The sequence below is a fragment of the Lemur catta genome, chromosome 3 (assembly GCF_020740605.2).
Source record: "Lemur catta isolate mLemCat1 chromosome 3, mLemCat1.pri, whole genome shotgun sequence".
Lineage (NCBI taxonomy): Eukaryota > Metazoa > Chordata > Mammalia > Primates > Lemuridae > Lemur > Lemur catta.
In genome coordinates this window covers 102,651,635-102,666,257 of record NC_059130.1, presented here as the reverse complement: position 1 = coordinate 102,666,257, position 14,623 = coordinate 102,651,635, and the positions used below count along the sequence as shown (strand labels likewise).

Genomic DNA, 14,623 nt, shown 5'->3' with positions numbered 1-14,623 from the left:
CAAATTGGATGTCTGGTGAGGGCCTCCTTACTGGTTCATGGACGGCTGTCTTTTTGCTGTGTCCTCACATGGTGGAAGTGTCAAATGAACTCCCTTGGGCCTCTTTTACAAGGGCACTAATCCCATTCATGAGGGCTCCATTGTCACGACCTAATTACTTCCCAAAGGCCCCACCTCCTAATACCACAAGCCCACGGAGAATTTTCTACAAGTTTTTCTATGCAATTCCCCTGTAACAAATGTGAGGAACCATCCATGTCCCTAAGTTTGAACTCTTAGAAGAAAACAGGCTGCCGACGAGGGCAAATCCACCCTGAATCGCTCATGTTCTTCCTACTTGGAATCACTATGTCTTCATTTGTGCATGAAAGCACAGTATTTGTGTGAGGTCAGTCAAGGGTGTGGATTCCTTTGGAGAGGGAAAACCCTCTAGAAGGTGCTAAGGGACAAGCTGGGGTGCAGGTAAATGGACAACCCAGCCAGTGAGGCATGTGACTGAGTGGACCTGGTGCCGAGGATCAGCCTCACATGCCTCTCCACCCTGGTATCATGGAAGAGGAGGAGAACTTACATTTACGGAACTCTGTGTGGGGAGCGCTCACACAGGCTAATACGTTTAATTCTCATCACTCTGGGGACACCTAGTTTCAGGGAGGCTATACAACTCACTCAAAGTCACATGACTGGCGAATGGTGGAGCCAGAAGCTAAGCCCAGGCTTGACTGGAGGGCCTTGCCCCTTCCACCCAGCCAGGCTTCCATACTTACCGGAGAAGGCTATGGCGAAGATGCCTCCTGTGGCTGCATCGCGATGGAACTTGAGCAGGACCTGGTTGGATGAGCTGTGCAACGTCTTCTTGGCCAAGCTCCGGGTGAAGATTCCGAGCCGTGGAGCCGTCTGTTGTGGCCCATCCCTGCATGTAGTAAAGAAGGCCCTGGCATGTCACCAGTCACCGTGGCTGCCTGCTCCACCTGGTGCCCTCAGTGACCTTAAGAGAGACCTGGAGTGGGTGGCTGTGACTCTTCTTGCACCCAGCACTTTTTCCCTGTGCCCTAAACACCTCTGTCCAACCTCCCCTGACTTGGTATCCCAATGCACTTGGTAGAATCGGTGATGTTCACACTGATTCGTCATTCACCGGATGCTTTGCCAGCCCAGTGGCAGCTAGGGCAACGCAGATACCGAGGAGCAAGGCTGCGTGTCTCACCACGGGTCCTCTCAGCACCAGGACGGGACTGTGAAACTGCTCTAGGAATCTCCTGCTGCTATCCACGCCGGCCCCACTTCCTTGTCCCCCAGGCAAAGAGCTATCCCCACACTGCCTTTTTGGGCAAAGGATTTCTTCCCTGGAACCTTTTCTAGTCCCATCTGCTTTTAGCCATTGCTTGGAAATCGAGCTAAAATCAACCCAGGGAAGTCTAGTTACAGATATCCGGCTCTAGGAATTTTGGAAGACAATCCCACTATCCTCTGATGATTCCCAGAATGGCAATAACGTCCAAACAAAGGAATTATAAAATTATATCTTTGTCCAAAGATCCAGTGGATTGGGAAAAAACTGTCCAGAAAACTCTACTTATCAAATAATTTGTATTCCCATTTTCAAACTTTTCAAACTAACTCAAGTTCTGTCATACATAACTATATAACTCAGAGCTGAGCTGTCCAATTCAGTAACCACTAGCCACATGTGGCTATTTACATCTAAATCAATTATGATTAAATAAAATTTACAAATCAGCTCCTTAGTCACTCTAGTCACCTCCAAGTGCTATGTAGTCACATGCAGCTAGCTAGTGGCCACCATATTGGACAGCACAGCCATAGGACATTCCCACCACTGCAGAAAGTTCTGGGATAGCTATGGCTCAGCATGAGATGACCAGCAAATTCCACCCCAAACCTTTTCCATTAGTCTGGATAGCTTATCTCAGGTACAAGTAGAATGTTGGTTTGAACTCAGGAAATGCTGAGAAGTCTGTATGTCCCTGCCCACTCCAATGCACACACCCACTGGTACCTTCCCTGGCCTGGGCAGGGCACAGGCTGGGAGCCACTGCCCTCCTGCTCCTCTCCCTTTAAGGAATGACAGTGGATAATTAAAGCCAAGCCTCATTCCACCATGTTTATTTGAAGCCCAGAAGGCTAACAGCCATTTAAAACCACTCAGCTCTTAGTTTTCCGATGGGTCACCCAGTTCAGAGCCCCTGGCACCTGGGCCTACCAGACGGTGATGAAGTCTCCGGAGGGCTCTGTCTGCAGCAGGCTGAGGTTGAGACGGATGCCATGGCCAATGGGCACGGTGATCAACCAGACACAGTCCTGGGAGCTGGAGTATGGGCTGGGGAACCCCGGGGAGTACACAGTGCCATTGGAAGAGGTGACATTCCCGCCACAGGGGACTGCCAGGGAGAAAAGACAGACACACAGATGAGCACAGGGGCACACCCCCATGTGAGGATTCAGTGACTTCCTAGCAAACTCCCAGCTCCCAGCACCAACCATCCTGTCAAGGAGGTCGGGCGGGATGGGGGAGAGGAGCCTGGGCTGGGGATGGCCGTGCCTGGCTCTGCCCACCAGTCCCAACACACCACACCCCGGTGGGCCTGGTCCACCTGCAGCCACCCTCTGCCTCTTTCTCATGGGAGAGACCTGCCAAGAAGGAAGGTCACACTGAAGCTACCTCTCTCTTACCAGGAATGGGAAGGGGCAGAAGTCAGGGTTAGGGCTGTAGTGTTTTTGCCAGGTAGAGCTAAGAAACCAGGAAAATATCTTTCTTTCTCTTTGATTTGCTCTTTCTAGAGTGGTACTTTTGGTCTTGACTTAGAGTTGAGGGTTCTTGTGGTGAGGCTAAGGTTGGGTTCAAATCATGGCGAAACCATTGATTGATCAGATGCCATTAGATAAGTAGTCCCATTTTCTTACTGTAAAAGGGAACTAGGAAGCCCTCCCTCGTAGGAAGGTGGTGGTGTGGGGAAACGAAGAGTATGGAGCGTTCAGTTCTGGGCCCTGTTCACAGAGGAAGAATTCGCCACACAGATGGCATCCTCTCTCCTTATCCTCGGCTTCCCCAAGGGCAATACCCGATTTCAGACCCACTCTGATTTAGGGTTTAGGCAGGGGCATGGAGAGGCCTTGAAGTCTCCATGGTGTGTGCACTCAGTTGCCAGGGAGGAGAATAAACAAGATGCTGGACAAAAATCACCCCAAACACCCTGGTCCCGAATAGTGAGCATGTTTGGCTGATGTGGAGGCATCAAGAAGACATCTGGACGGGGGCAGACCAGACTGAGGAGAGAGAATCTCAGCTGCCTCCCAGCAGAGAACAAGGGTCCTGCGAATGCAAATGCGTCTGCTTTTGCAGGGACTCACCATCCCCCAGTATGGCCTGGGGGGCCAGGGGGAGATGGATACTCTAGTTCTGTCCCATGGCACTCACACTGCTGGGACACAGCCAGAGACTCCAGCATCTGTAGCGCAGGGTGGAGCATGCCGTCATCATGAAAGGCCATGGGGACATATGGGGGACCCCCTCACTGGGTCTTGTGAGAGCAGGGAAGGATTTCTGGTGGAATTCACATTTATTTGTACTCAGAGCTAAGGGACGGCTAGGCTAAGTAGGCAAGGTAGGAGAGGGGAATGCTGCATGGGGAAGGGACAACATGTGCTAAGAACCCGAGGCAAGGAAGCATGGCACACAGGAAGACGGAAAGCACTTGAGCTTAGCTGGAGCACCCAGTGTGTGAGAATGGAGACCCTGGGAGGTCAGCAGGGACCAGGCTCAGGGCAGCACACTGTGCTACTTTCAGAGTTTGGAATTTATTGTGTGGGAGACGGGGATGCCTTGTTGGCTTCTGAGCAGGGGGTGTCGGGGCCTCTGGGTGGTGGTTCCCAGGGCTCATGCTCACTGTGTCCTGAAGAACCAACTGCGGAGTGTTAAGACAGAGGAAAGCTGGGCAGTGAGGAGTGAGGTCAGACCAGCAATGGGGCTCAGCTAAGTGGTGGCCTGGATCATTTGGAAGATAATTAGGATGTAGAAAGTGGGACTTGTTGAATATGGGAGGTAGGGAAAAAAGAGAGTGTCCAGATGAAGGGCTGAGTAACCGGTGACTTCAGGTGCCCACTGCTAGATGGCGTTTTCAGTTTAATGGCAGAAAGACAATGAGTTCAATGTGAATATGCTGGGATCTAGATGCCTCTGGAATAAGAAGATATTTAGTAAGCTATTGGATATACAAGTGTGGATTTCAGTAAAGAGATAAAGGTTGCAGATTAAGGTGGCATTTGGGGACATGGAAGTAGATGAGAGAAAGAAGAAAAGGGAGTCTAGGAAAAAACTCCAAAGAACAATAACACTTAAGGGGCAGCCAGAGGAAGAAATGACGAAGAAAGGTGGCAGCACAGGCAGAAAGGTGGTTGGCAAAGCTAGAGAATATGGCGTCAAACACGCCAAGGGAAGAACGTTTCTCAGGAGGGAGAAGAGCTCTGGCTCAAGACGGCAGACTGAGGAAGTGCTGCCCTTTCTCCCATGAGGCCGTAAAAAGACAAACGAGGAGTGAGAAGGGAACAAGGGGGAGAAAGTCCACAATGAAGCTTGTCACATAGCATGGGATCAGCCCAAAATTCCAGAATTATCAACTGGTTATGCACAAGATAGCTCTGAAAATTTGAAAAACAGACTGAGGCTACAATAGTTTTAGAAATTACTGTCTTATATTCCAGCATCAGAACAGCTCAGTTTTGCAAACAAGGTCTCTTTTTCTATAGAGAGTGAATCTGTGAGCTAGTCGTCTGTGGGAGCCCATCTCTTGAGAATCAGAGATGAGAAGTCCCATTTTGCTGCGGAAGAAACTGAAGCTCAGAGAGGCAGCGCAGTTAGGGATGGAGCCCGGCGTGAACTGTCCCCAGAGCTGGGGTGCTGTCCCCTGGGTGACTGCCCTTGCCAAACCTTCCCCTTTCAAGACCAGTTCCTGCCTCTCCTCCAGGAAAATCCTGGGCCATGAGGATGAAAATGGAAGGAAAATGGAACCGAAGTGTGCGGACAAGGGTGGGGGAAGCACAAGCTCTCTGCCATCTTCCATCCTCCTTCTGGCTAAGGAAGACCCAAGGAAGGGCCACCTCTAGCTCCCTGAGGTGAAGAGGGGGCAAGAGTATTCTTAGAAAGAGGCTTCCTTCTCTCCTGCCTTCAGGAAGTTGCCATGACTACCTCTTCCTCTCTGCCCCTCGGCACACTGCTGGGCTCCTGCACCCCTGCGTGGAGCCTTCCCTTCCACTGGGGGCACCTAGACCATCAGGCTGGATCTGCCCAGGGATGGGTGTGTCTTCCCTTCAGTGTGGCCCACATCTCCTCCAGGTTCTCCCAGAGCTCTGCCACCAGGACCCTGTCCCATAGGAGAACAGGATGGACCCAGGTGTGGCTGGACCTCCAGCACTGGTGGTCCCACAGAGCAGGCAGGGGGAGTGTGGGGCTGCTCCGGATCAGTCTCCAGGACCACCCCAGGAAGGATGACCAGGGATGAGGGAGGGACATACCTTCACACCTGGGCAGGGGGTGGTCCCAGTTCCGGTTGGTGCCATGTTGACAGGTGAGGACAGGGTGGCCGATCAGTTGATATCCTGGGAGGCACTCGAAGGTCACTGACTGTCCCACATTGTAGCCAGCTCCCCTCACAATGCCATTGGCAAAGGGCTCTGGGTCTGGGCACTCTTGAAGTTCATAGGCTGGCAAAGATCGGGAGAAAAGGTTACTTTATTCTCTGTGGGTATTTTCTTCCCAACCAGAATACAAGAGCAGCAGAGAGTTATCAGAGTGGCGAAGCACCAAGACTTAGACTCAGACCGACCTTGGTCATTTACTAGTCATTGGCTTTGGGTAAGTTACTTAACTCCTCTATGCCTCAGTTTTCTTATTTATAAAATGGTTAAGGTAAGGACTAAACAGGGTGATATGTGCATAGCTCTTTGCACAGCACTGGCACGTGGTGAATGCTCAATAAATATTACGTTATTATTAATAGTGTTTCCTTGGGAAAGGAGGCTCAAGGAAGACATTGCTGGACTGAACTGCTGTTCACTGAGCAGCGTGTGGGGCCACGCGTAGGCCCACGTTGCTCATCTTGCAGAATCTTCACAGCGAGGATCCAGGTCACGGACAAAGGAAGCAGTGAAGGTTAGATTTGAGTGGGGTCTTTCCAACCAATCGGGAAGGAAGATTTCTGGTGGGAATAAGCCAAATCTGTGGCAAGGAGTGAAGCTTTTCACAGGGAATAGCTGGGCTAAGGGAATGTGTGACTGTCACAAAGCAAGTCCCTGCAGAGATGCTGCTTCGGAGAGAATGGGTGGGGCTGACTGGACAGCAGATGTCTCAGTGGAAGCAGCTGAGGCCCGTCCATCAGGGAGAGGCCGATGAGGGGCTCCTTGGGCAAAGCCTTCCATTAATTGGGTCCACAAGACACAGTCACAGAGCCTGCAGTCACAGAGCCTGCTCCGCACTGGAAATAGGCAGTGGGAAAAAGATGTAATGTTCTGACGATGGAAATTCTTAGTGGAAACAGTTGAGACGGAATGAATGCTCCATGGAAGTGGACATATTTATTATACATAATAACAATATAGTAAAGAAGATCTTGAAGCTAACATTTCCTAGCACTCAGTCAGTGATGGTGGCTGCGTTATGTGTTTCTGTTCAATATCACATAGGGAAGTCCCAGGGGGAGGAGCAGGGCAGGTTTCCCTGGGAAATCATCAAGGTGACTAGCGTGCCAAAGTCCTGAGCCGCCACGTGGGAGTGGGGAGCTGGTTAGCGGCAGGAGAGGCATGGATGGCCCTGGTGGCAGAGGGGGTCTGGGTGATTTGGCAGTGAAAGTCTTAGGGGGAGCAGGGAGACTCACCCCATTTAAGGCTTTCGTTAAATGACAAACCTAATCCTTGCTCGGTGTTCCCCTCTGACAACGGAGGAGTTCCATACCCTATTATTCCTGTCACGACAAAGCCAAGTCTCAGAACCTTGCACATAGTATGGTACTATTTATATAGAAAACATGGCCAAAAATTTTTGTAAAACATTGCAGAGTTTTCACAGATACAGATAATATATGTATGTCAAGGCACAGGAAAAGGTCTGGAAAGGTCACACCACAACAACAGTGGTTATTTCTGGGGAATTATCATGGGTTTAGAGGCTGTAGACAAAGAAAGCTTTGGCCTTGTCTGTAATGTTTTACATTTTTTTTTTTAGAGATAGGATCTCACTATGTCGGAGCTGAAGGGATCCTCCTGCCTCAGCCTCCCAAGTAGCTGGGACTACAGGTGCACCACTGCACCTGGCTAATTTTTTTAAAAAATTGTTTTTGTAGAGACAGGGTCTCACTATGTTGCCCAGGCTGGTCTTGAACTCCTGGTCTCAAGTAATCCTCCTGCCTCAGCCTTACAAAGTGCTAGAATTACAGGTGTGAGCCACTGGCTCAGCATGTTTTAATTTTTTTATAATCATGTATTAATATTAGAAAAAAATCTAAAAATATAAAAAAAATGGAAGAATCTGGGAAAGTATTTAGAACCAGTGATTCAGTAAGTCACAACAGGGAAGCATCTGAGGGAGAAAAGATGGCTCGCCATGTACAGCTGCACAGGTTGGGCACAATCTTCATACCCACAGGCGATGTTAGGCCCATTACACAGGGGAAGCCTGAGTTGTAGTGGATGGGGCTCTATCCAGAGAAAGTGCTAAGTGGAGTGAGGCCTGTCACAGGGAAGGCACAGCCACAGTGAGTGTGGTTGGGTCTCACATCGGAAAACCCTGTCTCACTGTGCAAAGCTGAGGGGACGCTGTTAGGACTGTAACTGGAATCCTCTGTCCTGTCATAGGAAGAGCTTTGCTGAGAGTAATCAGGCTTGACACACAGAGAAGGATCCAGAGTGAGTTAATTCAGTCTATCAAGCCCGAGGGGGAGTGGCTGGCTGGACACCGGGGCATGCCTTAGAAGGAACAGATGGGCCACTTGCCCAGGGACAGCTGCTGGCTGCCGGGTCTGGACAGAGGTGGAACCTCGCAGGGTGCTGGTAGGCCTGCCACTCTGGAAAACGCTGTGGGAGAACGGAAGCTGTCACACGTGATGAGATAGCCTCGGGGGCCAGAGACATCTGCCACGGAAGGGAAGCCTCCGTGGACGGGCCTGCCGCCCACCCCACCCCTTCTGGCATTCTGTCTTCCCCACAGGGAAGGGTGCGGGGTGGGCAGAGGGGGGTAAGAGATGGGGATGGGCAGAGGCACTAACACGGCGCTCCTTGTCCTTACCCTGATACTCCAGCTTGAATCCTGGCCGGTTCTGGGAGTGGTCGCTGTGGAAATACACAGTGGTCTCGTGGGACGTGGACAGCAGGGAGCCAGGGAGCTCGCTCCCACTGAATCTTCCCATCATGCGGCTGGTCTCGTAGGGCCCGTTCCGGATCTCTATGAAGTCATGGTTGGGCTCGGTGGAGAAGTTCAGGAACTGGATGTGAGCTCCTGGGAGCAAGACAGAGGCAGACAGTGCCCAGAGCAACTCAGTCCCGCCCCAAGGGTGCTGCTGCATAACAGCATCTCCTGCCAGAGCCCACGAGCCCCCGCGGCTGGCTCCCCACCCAGTCATGTTCCCAGAACACACTTTGGGAGTTGCTGGTCCAGCCAAGTCTCTTGCCTTCAGACAGGATTGAACTTAAGAGTATATTATTAATTCAAAAGCAAAGGCATCAGTCATTTTGGAGCTCCATTAGAGTCCATTTTATTTTAATAAAAACAAAGTTCAGGGTCAGCACTTGTTTTAATTTGTGATTCATATCTAGTATCAGTATAAAGTATCAGTATTCTGTCTAATATCAGTATAAAAATCAACTTTTTACTTTAAAATAACACCCTCCCTACTTAATTCAAAGATGTGACCTTCAATAAAGCTATTTTCTAGAAACCTTAAGATAACTCAGAAACATAAGGCTTAGAAGCATACAATATCCCACCTGCTCCATTAAGAGGCCACATGAAGTTTACGCTTTGGGCTCTTAGTGGATGAATAAAGATCTCCTAGCAACCTGACAGGTTAAATGAATCTAATTAAGCCATTAATGTACACATTAAATACTCTTTGGAGAATGAAGGTGGCAATGTGAATATACATCTACTGATAAGATTTTTCAAAATTAGATCACTATGGAAAATGTTATTGAAGAAATATATTTACTGAACACAGGGAAATGCCCACAATGTATTGTTAATTGTGAAAATCAGAGAGCAAAAAGTTATGCAGTATACAATTCTGATTTTTGTATTAAAAACATAGAAGAATATTCACTCATTTGCTAAGAATATTCACTGAACATCTGCCATGCAGCGGGGCTGTGCTAGACATCACACAGGGTGAACAGGATCAAGCAAGTCCTTGTCTTCATAAGAATTACACTCTAAGGGCGGAAAACTAAGCTGTCGGAGATTATCTATGCATGATGGGATTATAGATGGGTCTTCATTTTAAAAATTTGCTCATCTGTACCTTCTAATTAGCTCAGAATGAGCACATATGTGTATTTTTTTTTGCATCTGGTTATTTAAAGAATACAATAAAGACTTGACATTTAGTGTTGAAGCCCCTTTGTCTCCTGCCCTGTCCCAACCCCCTCCTTTCTTCCACAGAAGCAGCCACTATCATGAATTTGGAAAATAACCTTCTAGTTCACAGTTGTGGTTTCCTAAATACATCTGGGTTTATGTGTTTCAAACATTTACATAAATGGTATTATACTGTATATACATTATTTTTTTACACACTATTGTGTTTTTCGAGGTTTATCTATTAATATGCAAAAATATAGTTCATTCATTTTAACTACATGTTAATTAATTTTATCTTAGGAATTATCTGATCACACAACTCACTTCCCTACTAATGAACATGCAGATTGTTTCCAAATTCCAGATGATTTTGCCGTGAGCAAGCATCTTCGTACATCTAATCTGTGGAGCCCGTGCTCTGCGTTTCCCAGCCTGGGCATCATCCCTTACACAAGAACACTGTGCACTGCACGCCTTTCAAAGGGGGCTCTTTAAGGATTTCAGAATTTCTGAATGGAGCTCTGCGGAGAGAACTGGACTGTGACCGACATCTAGTGGCAGAAGCATGTAGATGCGGTGGCTCTGTACACACTGAAACCAGGTGCCATATTAGGGACTGGGTTGGAATCCAACATTAACTTGAAAGCAAGGGATCTTGGCCTCTGCGGCTGGACCCTGCAGTAGACTTATTCCCCAAAGCCCGAATAAGCAACGCAACTTACAGATTGAGATCTCTGGGGGCTGAACATAAGGACTTACAGAAAACAGTCATCTTATTTAAACTTCCGTTTGCCTTTGGATGTTTCCCTCTCCCCACCTTCTAGCACTTCAGGTTCTTCTGCCCCAAGGCTTGATGCAGTATAGGGGCTCCCAGATCCTCTTTCCTCAGTGTCTCAGAATCTAGAGTCTCCCAAGGCGGCCAAAGTTGTCATCACTTTGCACCCACTTCCCTTCAGAAGATGGTACTGAATAGAAGACTCCGTTCTTCAGAGGGTCCCCAACCTCTCTCCTCCCCTTCAACCAGATTTAGAAGGCCAGTTAGACTGCTTTCTCCTGAAAGCCCCCTCTCTAATCAGAAGACACACTCCAGGTTGAATAATAAAGGATGAAATGGTTGATCTTTGTTTCTGAGGCTCCCAGACTGGGCCTTCCCAGGCCTGTGCAGGAATAATTCCCTCGGGACATTTCTTTCCTAGAAGCAGAGCAGTGACTTGTGCAAGATGTACGTGCACAGCCCCTCCGTTCCCCATCAGCACAAAGCCTTTATCACTTCAACATATATATTTTGGGTTAAATTATATTCCCAGTGCACAACACCTGGATCACCAGCAATTTTGGATCCACATCAATGTCCTCCACCCCCGACAACCTCCATGCCTGGCATACTCCACCAAAAGAAAACAAACCCTTCCCCATCTCTGGGCCAGCTAGAATGTATGCATGAGGAATGCAAACTCAATTTCCTATTGGCTTTGGCTCAATTTAATTAGGATGATAAATTGGATATTGGAGTTTAAAGCACAACTTGAGGTCCAGTCTCTTGGAAAACATATTTTTTTTTTCTTTTCTAACCATCCTTGAGTAATTACTCATTCCACATTCCTGGATTTTAGTTCATTACTCAAACCATAATATAATGGAAACTCCTAAGATTCCACCTCCTCCCATACTTTCATCTCTGCTGTTCCTAATCGATCTTCATGCCTGTACAAGAGGTCAACAGACCAGAAAACAGAGAGGCAGAGTGCTAAACTGACTGGGCCAAGGTCATGCTGAGAGATTTCGGCATAGTTGTTTTACGCTCAGGGGCCTAGGTGTGAATCCCCTGTCTCCTCCGGGGGTCGCGGACACTTACCAAAGCCCACGGGCAGTGCTATCGTCCAGGCGCAGTCCATGTTACTGGGGTAGTTGCCTGGGAAGCCCGGGCTCAGGATCACTCCCTCCAGCTCTTCCACTGTTCCCCCACACTGCGCTGTGACAATGACACAAGACAGGGGTTAGTTAGGACAACATCAAGGTGGGGTACAGGGCCATGCCAACATTTGGAAGCTCCCTTAGAGCCGCAGATTTTAACCTTTCATGACTCATAAATCCCTTTGAGAATCCAAAGGAATCCCCCTAAAAAATGCACACATGGGCAAGACTGAGTATGGAGGCTCAGGAAGGGAAGTACATCCTAGGACTGCCCAGGAGTCTACAAACCCACGTTATGGACTCTTGAGCTTGAGCATGCCCTCCACAGGTCAGTCCCCTTGGGGAGCACACACAGGAAAAGTGAAAGTGGTCTGCGCCAAGTCTGACCACCCCCCAGGGCTCCCTCTCCTCACTGCCTAACACACTCTTTCACGATGGCAGAGAAGGGACAAAAGAAGGGGTCTAGCATACATCCCCTCTGCACCCTGGGCCAGGCACCGTGGTGGGCTCTTTACAAATACATATTATATGGGGCAGGGTGGCAGGGTGCTCAGCAGGTGAGGCTCACCACCAGCGCCCTCGGAAAAGTGACCGTGATGAGCATTCCATAGGAACCAACCATGAGAGTGACCTGAGGGCTTGGGGACATTTGAAACGCCAATCAAGGTGATTTCAGGGTCATCTGAGGATGCAAGACTGGGGCATCAATTCTTTGCTTGATATCTTATTAGGAAGAGGTCGTGTGAGTGGAAAGGGGTTAGCCAGCCACGGAGGTCCAGAGAAAGGAGCGGAGAAGGGGCAAGCGCAGGTCCAGGCAAGCGCTTTCCAGGGAGAGGGCGGCTTGGCAAACGGACTAGAAAACAGTGCAGAGCAGGCTCTGACCTTGGCCGCCTGGGTCGCAATCCCACCTTCACTTCCTATGGGACCTTGGGCAAGTTCTAAACCCCTCCAAACTTCAGTTTCCCCCAACTGCAAAACGGAACTAGCCACAGCACTTGTCTAGCAGGGTTGTTACGAAAGGACCACGCCTCACGTGGGACACAGCTGTAGGCGTGATAAAGCCCCAGTGGACGGCAGCTGCTGTTAGTAAGATGACCTTGCAGGGCCTCTGTCGTATGATGGGGGAAGTGCCTTGTGCTGACTCATCCCATTTCTGACCGGCTGCGCAGATGACCAGGCCCTGCACCCTGGTGAAATCACCGAAGGAAAGTGCCATTGTGCCCAAGTGACACTCCCTTGCTTCCCCTCACTCTCTACCCCAAGGTCAGCCTTAGGGCACTTTACTGTCACCTTGGCACCTAGAGAACCTGAGGTTTCTATTCCTGACTCTGCCACTTTCTTTTTAATCCTAAAAGACTTAGATTTCCTATTTGCAAATGCAGGGTAATTGAAACCTCCCCTGAAGGTATCTGAGGAAACACGGAGCCCCCTGCCTAGCATATAGTAGATGCTCAACAAACATTCCTTTCCCCCTTGTCTACCCTGACCAGAAGCCCCCAAGGAGGGAGACCCTGTCTTTTCTTCTATCTGTTGATCTCCTTACCCGCTGCCTTAGTACAGGGTAAGAAACAAAACTGAGCTATGTTCTTGTTTCATGTGTAACCCTTGGCATTTCTTTATTAGTGGATCTATCTGTCTGTCCCACAAAAAGTCACAGCGGTAAGCCCAAAGTGCCCGGAAGTTTCATTTGGGGTCTGGAGATAAGCCGTGGGGAATCAGAAAGGTCATCATCATGTTTTCAAATGAGCAAATCTCCCGTAGTTTTTCATTTGCTGGGCAGTGGTTTCCAAAAGTCATGGCAGCCTTAAATGAGAGTTGGAGATCATAAAAACATCAGTCTAGAACAATTGACTGGGGACAAACCTGGAATAAGAAACATTCTTCTGGTTTGAACTTGAACTCGACGATATGCCCCTGAACTCAAATCCCTGGGAGGAAATGGATTTGCATGAACTGTGAAGTCTGGGCTCTCTTACCAATACAGAGCGGAGGAGGGTAGTTCCAGCGCCGCACGGTTCCGGGCATGCAGGAGATGTGGGCGTGGCCCTGGAGGAATCAGGAAGAGGGGTGGGCTAGGTGCCTCACGCACGACTGCATGTGCAACCCAGAGCAGGGAGCTTGTTCAGGGGCCTCACGTTAAGGGACAAGATACGCAAAGACACACAGATCCACCGTGGGATGGCAGTAAGGCAGAGGGAGAGAGATTTGGGGGAAGGACAATTATTAACAACCATTACTAAAGAATTCTCATTACTAGAGGTTTCCCTGTGAGGTTCCTTTAATTACTAAATTCTCCGATGGCCTTCAAAGGGAAATTAAATTTTCCCAAGCCGACTCAAACTTTGCAGGAACACGTCGGAGTCTGGCTGATGCCAAATTGTTAAAGTCAGCAGAGTTTGTCTTTTGCATGAACAGCTCCAGGAGGGAATAATGGTCCCCAAGAGAACTGGCGGCTGCTCCCTGTTCTTTGGTGACTGTACTCTGCCGGTGCAAGGCTGGCCAACCTCATCCCAGGGGATGTCTGTTTCCTGTCCTGGTGTCAAAGGGAGGTACCTGGAGGGCGTATCCCGGCTCACACTGGAAAGAGACCACGTCGTTCACCAAGTAGCGCTCACCAGTCTTCACCCCGTTGCTGGGCACAGCAGGTTCTGGACAACTGCTCAGGCCCACCGCTAGACAAGACAGAGACAGTCGGAAAGGAGAACGGGCCAGCCCAGCAGACCAGCGCCACGGTAGGCTGGGCGATGCTGGCAGCAGGAGGAGGAGTGCCTCCAACCTGTGCTTTCTCTCAGCCTCCGGGCTGCTGCTTCCCGGCCTTCTACACCTTGCAGCACATGGGGAAAAACGGAATGTTTACGTGGCTACAAAGGCTCAACAGGCCAAAGCTCCTTGGGGCAGGAGGGTGTCATCCCAGGGACTGTGGCTGCCTTGCCCTCCCACTGAGCTCCAAGCTAGGGAGCTCCCCAGCCCTGTAAACCCTCAGACCTCTCTGCAGGGGCTCCTGCCTCCTACTCCTGACTTCCCTCTGTCTTCCTTACCCTAAGGAGACAGTCTCCATGGGCTGAGATGTGGGGAGAGGCAGAAGAAAGGTCAGAAGGAAGGAGAGCAGTTACAGGACAGGGGCAT

At 49.5% G+C, this 14,623-nt stretch overlaps 1 protein-coding gene across 1 annotated transcript in view; it reads right to left on the bottom strand.

Moving 5' to 3' along the window:
• Positions 1-14,623, bottom strand: part of CSMD2 (CUB and Sushi multiple domains 2) — a 572,570-nt gene that overhangs the window by 80,602 nt on the left and 477,345 nt on the right. The window contains 7 exon segments of the mRNA XM_045548313.1: positions 768-913; positions 2,225-2,402; positions 5,533-5,721; positions 8,297-8,506; positions 11,439-11,555; positions 13,474-13,543; positions 14,051-14,169. Coding sequence (XP_045404269.1) covers positions 768-913; positions 2,225-2,402; positions 5,533-5,721; positions 8,297-8,506; positions 11,439-11,555; positions 13,474-13,543; positions 14,051-14,169 — 1,029 coding nt within the window.